At 40.5% G+C, this 14,188-nt stretch overlaps 1 protein-coding gene across 1 annotated transcript in view; it reads right to left on the bottom strand.

Annotated features, from left to right (window-relative positions):
* Window positions 1-14,188, bottom strand: part of KLHL29 (kelch like family member 29) — a 403,676-nt gene that overhangs the window by 247,643 nt on the left and 141,845 nt on the right. The window contains exon 3 of the mRNA XM_082306362.1: window positions 3,543-3,848. Within this exon, the coding sequence (XP_082162488.1) occupies window positions 3,543-3,803 (261 nt within the window). The 5' untranslated portion in view covers window positions 3,804-3,848. The remainder of the gene's footprint in view (window positions 1-3,542; window positions 3,849-14,188) is intronic.

The following is a 14,188-nucleotide window of genomic DNA, read 5'->3' as shown; positions in this document are numbered from 1 at the left end:
AAATGTGGCAGATCCACTAAGTGTGATTTGTACCAAAGCATCTGTGGTAAGAAGGTTACAGGTACGCTTTGAGAATAAATTTCAAAGGTCTGCAAAGTATAATTAGTTCTAAAGTTCTCCTACACATTAATAATTAGTAATAAAATCCTTCTAAAGCCCTCCACAGAAGGATGTAAAAAGCTCTTCCAGAAGCATAAAAACACAGACCAAACCCAGCCCCCTCATAGTTGGTGTTATATATCTTAAGCTTCCCTCTGAAGATGGTTTCACCTCTCTCCAACAGTTAATTTGATCATTTTTTTATCTCCCTTCCAATACTTTTCCCGTTCATAGCGCATAACTCGGGGTGAAGTCTTTAATCTTACATACATTTACATAATAATTTAAAGACCAAATGGTTCAGCCAGACTAGATTGTCCAGTGGTCCTTAAAAACATTTATCTATGAATTCCCTGTCCAATTCCATCACCAACACAGCAAGCTTCACAGTCCAGTTACATGTCAGAGAGAAAATAAGTTTTTTCCTCCATTTTGAATTTGTCATTTTAGGATTCAGTTAATCGGGAGCTGAAGGACAGGAATATGACCAGTGTCTGCCAGTACAGGTATCCAGAAGACAGATCTTGTCAAACAGACTTCATTTCAGTCTTTGACAAGATTATGACTGTTTGATAACATGTAATGAAGGACGATGGCATGCATATGTATTTTTAATAACTATTGACTTAGCACTTTGGCTAAAAAGTCTGGAGCAATTATTAGCTGTGCAGACATGGGAACAGAGGAAGGGAGCAGTTTTATTGCCATGCAAGGGAATGGTGAGTCTGATGCTGGAAGGATGCATATCGGTTTGGTACCTATATTTTCAAAGGCAAAAGAAGAATGGAGGGGATTCAAAAGATACAGAGTTATTTGGAGGCTACTAAAGCTGGTGAACAGCAGGAAACCAGAGGAACCAAGGACCAAAGTTTGAAGACAGACTAAATGGTTTATAAAAAAAAATGAAACAAACTTTTAACTGGGAGGATAATTAATTAGTAGGAACACAAACGAAGGGAGGTGGACAGTTGGCCTCTATGCTTCGAGATCTTCAGACCAGCTCAGGAAGACACGCTAAAGTCAAAACCGGTAACTATATGACACAGGACTATATGTCCTTTCTGTCCTCAGCCTGGAGGAACACTGCTGGCTGTACCCATATCCGTGGACCATCATACAAGAAGAACCAGGTTCTCAGTCTTCTTGCTCCATAACACCATGATTAGTTTCTTTATTCACCATGTCACCTCTTGTGTGGGGCAGCCCCTTGCCACTGAGTTTAATGACGACTGCAATAGTGTTGGGGAAGGTTCAGATTGCAGAAGAGCAGCTAAGCAACCAAATATGCCACTCCCGACCACAAAACAGAACTAAGAAATTCAGCTTAAGATGACACCTGCCCCTTAGGAGCTGGTACCCCATAAACATGCTCACAAAAAGGCTGCAGAGGGTAGACTGTGAACTCTCCACAGCTCAAGGCAATTCGGCACATTCCTGCTTTTTAATATAAACCAAGCGACCACATTATTCTTCTGACTTGTGATTTCCTCATTATACGGATTTAATTTTTTATGCCTAACCATTAGCTGGATTCTACAAGGGAAAGGCACTGGCCGGTTACATTGCTAACCACAAGTGTAAATCTGCTGTGTGTGAAGGAGAGAGACAGAGTCAGGCAGGGTGAACACGAGTATGTATGAGCACCTGATGTTTTTTTCTGACACCGTTCCACATCATTAGTTGGAAGCTTGCTAGGCACCATACCCTTACATCTCTGTTCATCCTACCTACCCCACTTCTCTTTCAAAGTTTCTTCCTCTTTAGTACATGCAATTTTGAATTTTTAGAGCTGTTTAGCTGATTCTCAGCAGAAGAGGCTGAGGCAAAGACTGTATGCCTTTTTACACATTTATTTTATGGGAGATTACACAGCTGATTAACAGTTCTCAGAATAAAAAGTGTCCCCTGTTACCTCCATTCTTGTCTATTTACTGCTTTTGATCTATTCATGCCAAAACATTCTTACTAATGAAAGTCATCAGAAAATTGTCTAATAAGGTAATTTAGAAGACAGTTCACATTGAGCATATGATCAAAAGGCATTTAACTTGCTGTTCCTGCCTCCTCTCCCCCAATAAACACATGGTTTACTGGCACTGCTACGCTTCAAAATGGTTTTGAACATCTGGGAGAAGGGCTGATCAGCTCCAGACAATCGCTGGACTCTAAGCAGACCCAGGAACAAAGGTCATGATAAATGAAATGACTGTTTTGTCTCCAAAATTGCCTCAATCTTCCCCAGACAAAGCATGATTGAAAGGCATCTATCTGTGGATAGCATCTGGAGAACTCGAAATATGTTTTGATCAGAATCCGATTGGCCTCTTTCAAATGAAAATAATTTGAAGATGCCATGGAAAATTTTTAAAACCAATCACACTGTAAACTTCGGCCTAATGTTTCCTTCTGCAGCATTGACCTTGTTTTTCTACAGTGTGAAAAAAATCGATATAATAATGGTTCTGCAGTAAAATTTCAGCTTGCTCTTGGCTTACTTTAAATAACTTTATTGTCTCCTTTCCCCCTGTCTGCGTCTGCTGTATTTGGCACTTGCAGTTATTAAAATGAAACCAAGTTGAAAGAAAATGTTAAATATCATAAAAAGAAAACCAGCAGTGCTTCTGGCTCACTTTGCTAAAGCTGTGGTCACCTTTACATTTTGCCAGGGTTTTCTATTCCCCAGCTGTTCTACCTGAATTTGCATGCACAAAGAAACCCCAACTTTCTACTGGAATAACAACTTGTACTTTGCAGATTCAAAAGAGATGAATGTTTAAAAAAGCAAGGAAAAGTCACCCTCTTCCCTCCGATTATATATTAGAACAAAAAAGCCCAACGGTTTACTAGTGATTTCAGTTCTTTGCCGCATAACATTTTCTTACTCCTTAGTGTGCATTTCTGTACAAATGAGAGAGGCTGGTTATAGCAGTCCCACTGTTACACTCCAATCTGCACTAAGAACGAGGCTTTGAAAACCTTATAGGAAAGTACCAACTAAAGAGAAGTAAAAACATCATTCAGCCAAAATTATGCCCTTTGGTCACTTTCCACTCCCTCTGGATAAAAACCACATCCACTTGTTGTCAACCACAGCTCTGCCTTGGTCAACAGACAAGAAGAGCATTCCCAAAAGCAAAAGTGGGAATCACACGTTCCAGGGAAAGCAACAGAAAGCCCAAATGTAGGCAGTGCTGAAAAGAAAGAAGCATGTGCTCTGCTTGGGCCTCTCAGGAGCATGGAAACCCTGTCTTGGAGCAAGAACGACCTACTCTAGTATATGCACAACACACAAAAGAATAAAAAAGATGTAGACTGCCTGTAGAAATTTTTTCTTCCTCCTCTTGGTTATACCACGAACACAGATTTTGCAAAGGGACAGATGAAGCTACATCTCTAACACCCTTTCAACACCTCAACCCCAGAAAAAAACCCGAAATTCTTACTTTGGTAGTTGAAGCTGGAGATGAATTGGCCACCAGGCTCGTGATCACATCACTGTTGACGGTGGTGCAAGCGGCGGTGGCCGGGGTGGGGAGCCGGGAGGGGACGATGGGCAGGGGCAGCAGCCCGGGGCGGTTGTTGCTGTTGGTGCTCGCAGCGCTGCTGCAGTTGGTGCTGCTGACGTGATTGCCGTTGGAGCTCCAGTCCCGGCGATCCCACCCAGCCCGATAATCTCTTTCAAACCGGCTGTGGTGCCGTGACATCTCGATGGAGGGCAGCTTCTTCTCAAAAGGAAGTCGAGAGCTTGCCTGAAAGATTAAAACCAAAGAGGTATTAGAATAAGGTCCCAGCACAGCGATTGTACTCTATAATCACCAGGGCAAGTCCCTGCCATGCCTCCTGTGTTTTAGGAGAGCACTGTTTGTCCCCTCTTCCCAGCTAAACATCAGGGGAAAAAGAGCGGTGTTGTAGTAGATGTTGATCTGGAACACAAATGAGAGCGTCCGGACAACTACAAGCATGCGGTTTCCTCAGACCTGAGGAAACACCTTCTGCCCAAACTCTCCAGTAGAATAACAAGCAACAGTACGCACATCATGAAAAACTGAGTTAGAAGAAAATTAGCATTCAAAGCTTCTAATAGCAGGAAAATGTTTCCAACAACTCTGTCTTGCAGTTTTCTCAGTAGCCTTCAGATCATTTCTGTAGCTCTTTTCTGCACCTGATGCATGACCAAATGTTAATCCTAAATATCAGAGGGAGAAAAATGTACCTGCTCAGTCTATCCATTACTTCTCTATTTTCAAAGCCAAATATTGCTTTATGCGGCCCCTTCCCCTCCTTTGTGCTAGACCTCCTCCCTGGAAGCTCCTACAGGAATGCTTCACCCTGTGATGCCTGAGCTCTCTGCAGCGTGGCTGGTCTCCAGGGCAGGCCAACATGTCCTGTCTCCTCCCGTGCTTCTGGCTAGACTTAAAACACTTAATTTACCTAAGATGATCAAATGACCAAGCTGCTTTGTGTGATCATCCCATCCTTATCATCATTACTTACCTCCTCAGTCCTTATTATCCATAGATTTTATCTGCCAGGAGCAAGACGTCTGAACACAACTCTGGGAGTTGAGACTCCCAACGTCTAATCCTACTTCTGATAATTATATGTTATGTAGCCTAGAGCAGTTACTTAAGTCTTCCTGCCAAGGTCTCCTAACCTGCAGAATGGTGGCAATAATGCTCTTTTCCCAGCAGAGTTCAGAGTAAGTGAAAGTTTACAGCATTTGGAATTGAAGACCAGTATAAATAAATGCTAAATATATTTATTCCCATAAATAAATAATGAGTATCTAGGTCACTGCAGCATCTGATTTATTTTATTTGCATCACACGATCCAGTAAGTTCTTTGTCAGTTGAAGCAATTTCGTTTCACAAATTCTTAGGTACAAAAATGGACAGTAAACACATCTGCTTATAATGACTGAGGAGGGAGCTGGAACCAAACTCACTCAGAAATTTAAAGATAAGAAACTACTTAAGAGAGATATAACTCAGAAGTGTTATAAAACAGTGCACCTATCAACAATGTTAGTTATTCACCTGGCAGAAATTTAAAAAAGGGCAAATAAACCCAACTATTATGACTAAATAATTAAAGGTTCACCTGGTTCACCAGAGAGCTACTAGCTTGAGACAAAGAAAACTCTTCCTCAGTTAAAAATTCAATAATGTAAATGTGTATTAAAATCCCCGCAAATTCCCTCCCACAATCATTATCTTCAACAAAAGGCTGATCCAAATCTCCCAAGAAGCTGCATTTGCGAAGGTTATGTGGCCCCTCTGCAGGAGTGAGCATTACCAGCGAGAGCGTATATTGGGGACCACACAGCATTGTTGCAGATGCTGACCACAAAATTAACATTCCTCTTAATCTTAATTATTATTAATCTATTTTTTCTCTGGTAGGATTTGATGCAAGATCTGACTTGATGATTTGAGGGTTGAAGATTCACTGACATTTACATAGATTCTTCTTTCTTGTATTTTTGTGGCTATCTAATACTTTAATTCAGAAAGCTCATTTCATATTTTCTAGAGGACCATGTGGAAATGACAGCTATACACTGAACACAGCAAAAACCAGAGATACAAGTGCTGTGAAAGACATGGTAGTGAAAACAGAAACTTTTGTTTTAGTAGGGGTGAAGAAAGCAAGTTTTTCCTCTAGTGGAAACCATCTCAGAATAAAATCAGTACCTAAAGATAGTGTCTTTAAAAGTTAGAAATTCCATGGGTATAAACCCCCTTCCTTTGGCTTTATAAACCTTTTGCAAAGCCAGGCAAAAAGGGAGACTGTAAACTGCAAGCTACAATTTCAAAATATCCTTTATTATTCCTTGCCTTTGGAAAAGTTTCTTTTTAAATCCGCACGGTCTCCACCACTGTATGAAGCTATCTTTTTTGACTGTTTGGATGGTGGCTGTCAAGTGAATGCCCTTCTCCTTCCGAGCTCGAGGATCTCCATTAGCTGTATTAAGTGTACTTCTTGACAAGGCAACTAGAGAGAACCAAATCACATATCCCACACCCACCCACACACTTGAGTATATCTGACATTTAATTCAGCGGAGAGCAGAGGCACACATGCACATAAGTCAATAGCCAGCAGTTTTTGCCACACGATCCAAGACACCATGCCCCCAGCAATTCTGCTATCAGATGAGACTGACAGGCAATTACGTCAATAACAAGCAGAAAAGAAGCCTGTGACTAAGCCACACATTAAGAAGTTTACTTAAAACCCACCACTCTCTTCACGAGCAAATTCACTTCTTTGTCCGGCTACTGTATTTCATGATATTTCCGATAAAAATTAAAAGCCAGGGCTGAACGTCACTTTTTTTTCTGTGCATCACATTAAATATACACTGCTTGTTTCAACATGTCATTTTTGGCTGGGTACAAAGATATTTGACAGCAACAAGATGTGCAGAAAAACCGGAGGGGATAACTACCTAATAAATGAGTATTCAACTGCTAGTGCTGCTATTAATTGTTTAAAATTAGAAACAATATAAAATGTTCTCATAAATAGCTGCTGGGTGAGGTAAGAAATGGTTTGTGAACAGGCTAGCTAATTTTTAAATATATTTTTGGATCCAGAGTTTATGCTTTGTCTAGACTATTTTTGTCAAGGATCATAATAATAACGCTTTAAACGTATTTTGTACTCATAAGAAAAACTTCTCCAACAAAGCACGTCCCAAGCCAAGTATAATCATCACATTCCTCTGCACAGAACTTGACACAGGGCAGCATAAACCATCTTGAGAAACGGCAGTGACGGAGGCCAGTGAAAACCACACACGAACAGCAGGCAGGACAGCAGTCACTGTAATCAAAGATGTATGAGCATTTTCATCCTAACCCAGTCATTACTGGTTCCAAAATACCCAGTTTTAGGCTAAAATTTCTAGAGATGGATTGTTTTGGATTTTTTTTTTTTTTTTAAGAATAAACAAAAAAAAACCCTTTCGGGGAGAGACGGGGAGGAGGAGAAAGATCTATACCTAATACTTACAAATACCACTATCAATAGCTACAAATAATTCACGTTTTCCCTTTTTAAGGGAAGATTTCCTCAACACTCACATGCATGCATTTTTCTCTTAAATAGCTTTAGGTCCCTCTAAACAGCATGAAAGAATAGAAAGAAGGTTTTTACCTCGTTTTTCAGACTTGGGGAACTCCCAGTGCTGGCTGCACTGAAGTCACCGCCCCAGCTAAGCCTTGGCTAATTATAGATCTATCAACCTCAGTTTTGGGGCCGATTTTTCAGCTAGCACGAAGCTCCCTGCTGCTGTGTCTAGAAGTCAGTTCTTGAGCAGATAAGCCTAAAGCTATCTCAGATATGTCTACCCTACAGCAGAGCCATAAAACCGCAATGTAGACATAGCCAGCAATAGAAGGAACGTATGATTTGCGTATCTCAGAATAGAAGTCCACAAGGAGGCATACGGCATGCTGTTACCGCTGAAAATCACTCTGTACAGCTAATTCACCTGACATACTATCTTGTGAAGGTGGTAAAGTCAATGAGACAGGCCTTCCCCCACTCTCTACTCAAGATGTAATCACTCGACTAGAAAGGAAACGTGTGTTCCTGTTTGTCACATAGAATCAAAGGATTTTATTGTGCAGCCAAAAGGAACAAAAACTCTCCTAGAGGGGGAAAAAAACCCCACCCTACTAAAGAGAGAGAAGAGAACAGAGAGAAACCCATAGTTGTTACTGGATGAACTGATAAATTCAAAGCAAAATGAAGATCAAATTGGTATTAAGGGAGAGTTGTGGAAAAGGCTATAAGCTAAAGAAGAGAGATTGAGCAACCAGAGGAAAATAAAAATCCCATGACAAATCTGAAAGGAGATTTAGTGATATGGCAAAGCAAACAAAATGCCTATCTCAGTGCCCAAAGACCACATCGCTGTGTATGTGCTGCAAAAATCATGCCAAAACACAGGCAGCCCTCTGGGTTTCACAGAAGGGCTATGCCAAGTACTCTGGAGCCAGGCATGAGGAATACACAGGCACCCGACCCTCTCCTCCATAATTTCCTTTCACAGCAAGATGGGCTTGGGAGGGCAGAACAGGGAAGGGGAACAGAGGAATGAAACAATACTGAATGCCCTTCTGAGGAATGTGACTGCTGTCTCTCCTAGCTTCAAGGCCAAAATATGCAATGCAGCAGGTGAGGAAGACCATAAAAAGAAATTACTTTAAATCTATCACTCTTGAGGGAAAGCAAAATGTGAGAGTACCCCTGCTAGAGAAAAATAACTTTTTCTACGAGCAGGAGTTTTAGAAATGTCTCATATAAACAGCTTGCTCAACAATAAAATTTGAAAAAGATTTTCTGCAAAACATGGGCGTCTTCAGGACTAAAATGTGGGGCACCTACACAGATGACTACATCCAGCCTCCAAATTTACCCAAAACACTTTGGCCATTTGGAAATCCTCCTACCTTCTAGTTTAAAACCACCTTCCTCCTGGTACTCGTATTTCACCACCTCTCTTATGCAAGCTCATTCGTTCCTTGTTTCCACAGCTTCCACACACATACACAGAGGCAAGAAAAAGACCAGAGGCATTCGAGATAGCACTGCGCTAACTACAGGCCTCTTACCAGGTTCAAACAGATCATTGCTGCAGATTTATTAAACCTAAGTGATTAACATTTCATTTTATGCTCGATACATTTAAACACAACCCTTCTTCCCCCAAGCCCAAAACACTCACTGTTCTGCAGAAAAAATGTTTCCTATTCACGTTCCTCTAAATGACAGTCCGGCTCGAGCCTTAGAGCAGCTTTTTCCCCTGCTCTCCACGCTTATCTAGTCAACGTCTCCTTAAAACGCCTGTCCTCACAGATATAAATATAAGGAAAAACAGGCTTTCAGCCAGTCTGAAGCTAGAGAATCAGATTTCTTAGACTATTAGTCAACTTCATTAAGTGACTTCAAAAATAAAGGTCAACCTTTTAATTTAAATTTTTCCTGGATAAGCATTTGTTTCTAAATTTACCTTTTAAATAATAACATTAGAGAAATATGATAGGCAAGAGAGGCTGGGAGACAGAGCAACGGAAGTAGATACGCAGTCATTAGGGAAATGGAAGAAAAGAAGAAAGAAAGAGTCTGAAACAATAAAATAAGCAGCTAAATAGCCTTACGTGTTTTCAGACTGGATGAACGGAAGCACAGATAAAATAGCCTATTAAAGAGCTTCAAAAGCAGTTAAATGCATGTAAAGCCTAAGTATTTTATGAGATCCACGCAAAAAAAAGATGAGGAAGAAGAGAGAGATTTGCTGTAATCAGATCTAGCATGCAGAACTGTAACTGATAAAGAAGAAGATGTCTAAGTACCTAAGCCTGAATGATTTCAGATATACGCTGCAGGGAAAATGTTACTGGATGCAGTTTTATCAGAGCATACCGACACAACAACCTCTTCCTGAGGCACAGGACTGAAGACATAATTTATGCATATGGCACCAAAATCACACTGAAATATATCCGTGTTACCATAAATTCTGGATATAACTCAATAGTAAGGTCGTACATGCACAACATATTACACACATGTAAAATTGTCTAAGAAAATCTCACAAATAAAATAGGGTACCAGTAGCCCTGGCAGCTTCAGGAGCTGCTCTTCACTTCAGAAGTGCAACAAACAAAATGTTTTATTTGAGCTCAACATTATTTATAACCTACAAAGACTTTCTTAGACACATATGGAATCACTGTTACAAGCCTACATGGATCTGACTAATCCATTTTCACAATTTTTACTTAACTTCTTTTTTTCCATTTGGGTGACTTCATTGAAAGACTTCTTTGTTAGACAAAGGCAGTAGGAATCCAATCAAGAGATTCTGTAAAGCTGAACTACAAGCAGCTGTGTAGAAAGATAAGACCCAGAAATATTTGAGGGGCAAGGAAACAACTTTATTATCAAGCAAGGTCTACTTTTGTAAACCCATGATTTAGTCTTGTAAACAGTTGTAAAGCTCTTGTAAAATCCAAGACAAGGCAGAGAGACTTGAGCTGCTTTGCTACAATCAGATCTTCAAAAAAAAAGAAGAAGAAAAAAAAGCCCAAATCCTAACCCTGTAAGTGATAAAGGAGAAGTAGATTTAAGAGATTATATAGGATTTAATTTTCCAAATATATACTGGAGGAGGCAATGCTTTGGGACATATAAAAAAAAAATCAGAGCAGCAACATAACAGTGTCTTCTCAGGATATAGTTCACTATGCAAGAAGCACAAATGAGACTTTTGCTTCTCTGTCTCGAAATATTGTAGAAAAGTGTGTACACTTATTATTTCTGAGTACTTAAGATGGATACAGAAATCTTCTCTTTAGACAAGCAAAAAGATAAACTGGACTATCCAACTGAAAAAAAAAAACCAGCCACAATGGGAGCGAAACCATACCTTACCCGTCTGGTTTCTTTCCCTCCACACTGGGAGAATATGATCTTCCTAAAAAAGGGGTTACTAAAATATCTGTACGTGTATGTTTTATTACTAAGCTTCTTGGAAATTTATCTTTAATATGATCATTTCCTATATTTCGTCATTTGCTTTCAAATGCTAATTCCTTTACAACCTGAGTGCAGTAGATAACACATCCTGAAATTCACTGATCATGAGCACTGGTGGGGTGAGGAAAATTCAGAAGTCCAGCGGCATCTGTGGTCCTGCTGCTCACACCGTTGGAACAGAAGATGAAGACCAGTCCCATCTTGAACCCTGCCGCATGCCAAATTTGGACACACACAAAGTTATGGGGTTTACATCAGGTGCAGGGGTTTCCTTCTGGGGAAGCCTCCCATCATCCAAGTGTCTTGGACTATTTTGCAAGGTCTTGATCCACATCCTCAGACGCACTTATTGTCAATTATAAATTGACAGAAAATATGTCAAAATATACTGGTTTGGGATAAGTATCTGGAGAAAATTCCTACCTCCGTTCCTCTGTCTTCCGGTTTTTACTGGAAAGATCTCCCACTTGACCTGGTTCTCCCACTTGGCTTGTTGCAAACACCTCCCAAAAAGCTCAGAGAAGAACTCAACCCTCTCCACCCTCCATTCGCAAAAATCAATTGTAGCTGCCATTTCCTGCAGATTCTTGGGCTTTCCGAGGTCCTTCTGTAGCAACACGACCGGAATTTTGCACAGCAGTTTTCTAAATGAAAATCCACCAGAACTTTATAGGAAGGCATAATAACTTTCTCATATGTCTCTACAAGGTCCCAGGTAGCCAGCACAGGAACCCAGCCTTGTTAAAAATGGGGAGAGAGGAAAACATGATGTTACTCTGTAACACTCCTGCTTGCAAAACACTGTCTAAAATACTGCCTCCCCTAATTAAATTATCTCATTAGCATGAAAAGCAAACAAAAGAAAACCAAATGCCAAAAGCTGCTATGTTAAAGGCCAGTTTGTGGAGGGTTTGTGCAGAAAGACTCACACGGCAGAGCCGGTGGCCAGCACCCTGACTCCCGGCACAGGGGCTGGCTGAACATCAACTGGTGGCCAGCGTCCAACGGTGCCCGCTGGCGAGAGGCAGAGAAGGGAAGACAGGAACACGACTAGATTTCTTCTGGGGAAATGGACCATCTCCTCAAAATGCATTACGTGGTTGCCAGCACCTGACATACCTAATCTTGCCTAAGACTTCATAGTTAATAAAGCAGAAATGTAGAATAAGCTACTGTCAGTGTTGCCAAATGTCACAAATTAAATCTCACAAAATTTAATTAACAGGATCTTGGCTCTTTTGGGGCTGGTTTCTTGGACGGGGGGGGAGGAGGAGACGACTAGATCTTCAAATTACATTTGGACAAGGCAGGAGAAATTTCCTTTGATTTACTGCCATTCTCAATTTTCCACCCCTTGGGGAAGACTGATCAGTCAGTCAAAACTATTAGAAGAGAAAGCTCTCTGCCAAGGAAAGGGTTAAATGCAGCGTATTTACAGCAAAAGCTCTCTGGATCACCTGTATTGCTGCAAAACTGTGTAATAAAGAAACTGTACTTTGAATTTCCCTCTTAGAGGATATTTTTGGGTCATCGCACCCCTGTCATTGTTCACATTTAAAATGCTTCAGCTAGCACCAGGGGAAGCAGTAAATTTTCTCTTCCAGGACTGATGTCCTCTGACCACACAGAGTTTTCTGACATATGTCAACCCCCAAATCAAGACGACATGTACACTTACAGTATGAAACAGTCACTAAGCATCTGGTATATAAAAAGAGATTAGATGCAAAATGCCTCAGAAAAAAAAAAGAAACATTAAATCTACTAAACATTAGACTAGCACAGTCCATATCAACAAGCGCCTTCATGGTGTTAACATGATTCGCTTCACACTTGTCTGAGGGAGGAAAGTGCAGTTATCCCGATTCTCCAATAAGAAACTGAATTTCCAGAGCCAACGCAAGATCCCTACACCAAGGGGAATAACTACAGTTTTTCCAGTTTCTGGTGCCCTAAATGCAGGACTGTTGCTAAACCTCCACTCACCTATCCTCAAAAGCTACCTCGCTCTTCATTTAAGGAGCCACATATATTCTTGTCACACTTTTGGAGGTTGTGAAGGGCCTGGAGAGGGGAGTTTCTCTGCATATTTCCATGACACATTTGTGTGCTTCATGGCACCGGTACCATCAGTACCAGTACATCAGTACCAGGTGCTCCTTTTCCTGGCTGGAAATACCGGACTTCTGGCTCACCCAGCAGACACTCAGGGCTTTCAAATCGGAAGGTTCCCTTCCTGGTGCATGTCACTGAAGTTGGCCAGAGCCCACGTTATCTGTCCGTCTGCAGTCACAGCTCATCACCTCTGTGTGGCCTAACCATGCTTCATAAAATGGATCGATTTTATTTTCAGCTGGTTCAATAGAATAAGTATCACTTACATCCACTTGCTATTTTTGTTTTGCTTTGAAAGGCGATGCTTCAAGAATTAGAGGAACAGTGCCACCATCCTAATGAATTAATACCACACCCACTATCAAAGTTAACTGCTTCTCAGCTTGCTCCTGTGCCTCTCAAAAGCTATTCCTGTTATCACTTCTTCCACCACCCTCACTTAAAATTGCCACCAGCAGCTCATGTTTTATCTTTTCAACTGTCGGATGAAGACTCTTTGCTGAATGCAGTAAATCAGCAACCTATGTTTTCTAGGACAGAGGTCTGAAGCTTTTAATTAGCTGCTTTAGAAAGAACATGATCAAATAAGAACCAGCTCATTTCTCAAAAGCATGAACCACTCACCATATCCCTTTCAAGATACGTTAGGCAATGTAAAACCTTTAAAAATTACAGAGAGAAATCAAATCATGTTTGGTAAGCACCTACTTAAATATGGATTTAAGAACACCAAGAATCTAGTTAAGAATATGACTTTAAAACTCCTGGATTTGCAAGCACTGGCCAAAACGTTTGCATTTTATCCTGAATAGCAATCATTCATTTTCGTTCAACCAAAGCTGTCAAAAACTCTATATGCAGTCTTGTAGCGAGATTCTTATATACATGCCAAATGCCTGCATAGCAAACATCTGGCCTCACTTCTGTTCCATGGATTTGCCAAAGCCTAAGTCCATCAGTTGTTTTTTTCTTGTGACTTTTATTTTTTTTTCTCTCTGCTATGCCTCAGGTTATTTTTCTTAAAATGAAATCATTAAAACAGGCAGAAAGAGCGGAGGAAGGAGGAGTAAGAAGAAGAGCTGTAGCATCTGAGTAATCTTCCACTGGGACTAATTTTACTAAGTATTTGTGCTACTGCTACCAGTCAATCACTACAAGTATTATTGAGAAACTAAAAAAAAAAAAATTAAACTGCATTTAGCAAAGAATATTGGCATAGAAAGAAGGAAAAACACATATGCTCTTCTATAAACTAGAAGCTCAGTTTACTCAAATGCCCTCAATATCAATATAAAATGTATTAACGTGAAGAAAATAACTTGCTGTTCCCTTATTTTGCATTCATTTTACATCCGTACTTCTCCGAGGCAACAGATCAGAATGGTGCATTGCCTTCCCCTCAGGCCAAGTGTAATAAACAGG

Source organism: Platalea leucorodia (assembly GCF_965183815.1).
Source record: "Platalea leucorodia genome assembly, chromosome: 3".
Classification (NCBI taxonomy): Eukaryota; Metazoa; Chordata; class Aves; order Pelecaniformes; family Threskiornithidae; genus Platalea; species Platalea leucorodia.
The sequence above is the reverse complement of the archived record's forward strand: the minus strand, read 5'-3'. Positions and strand labels throughout refer to the sequence as shown.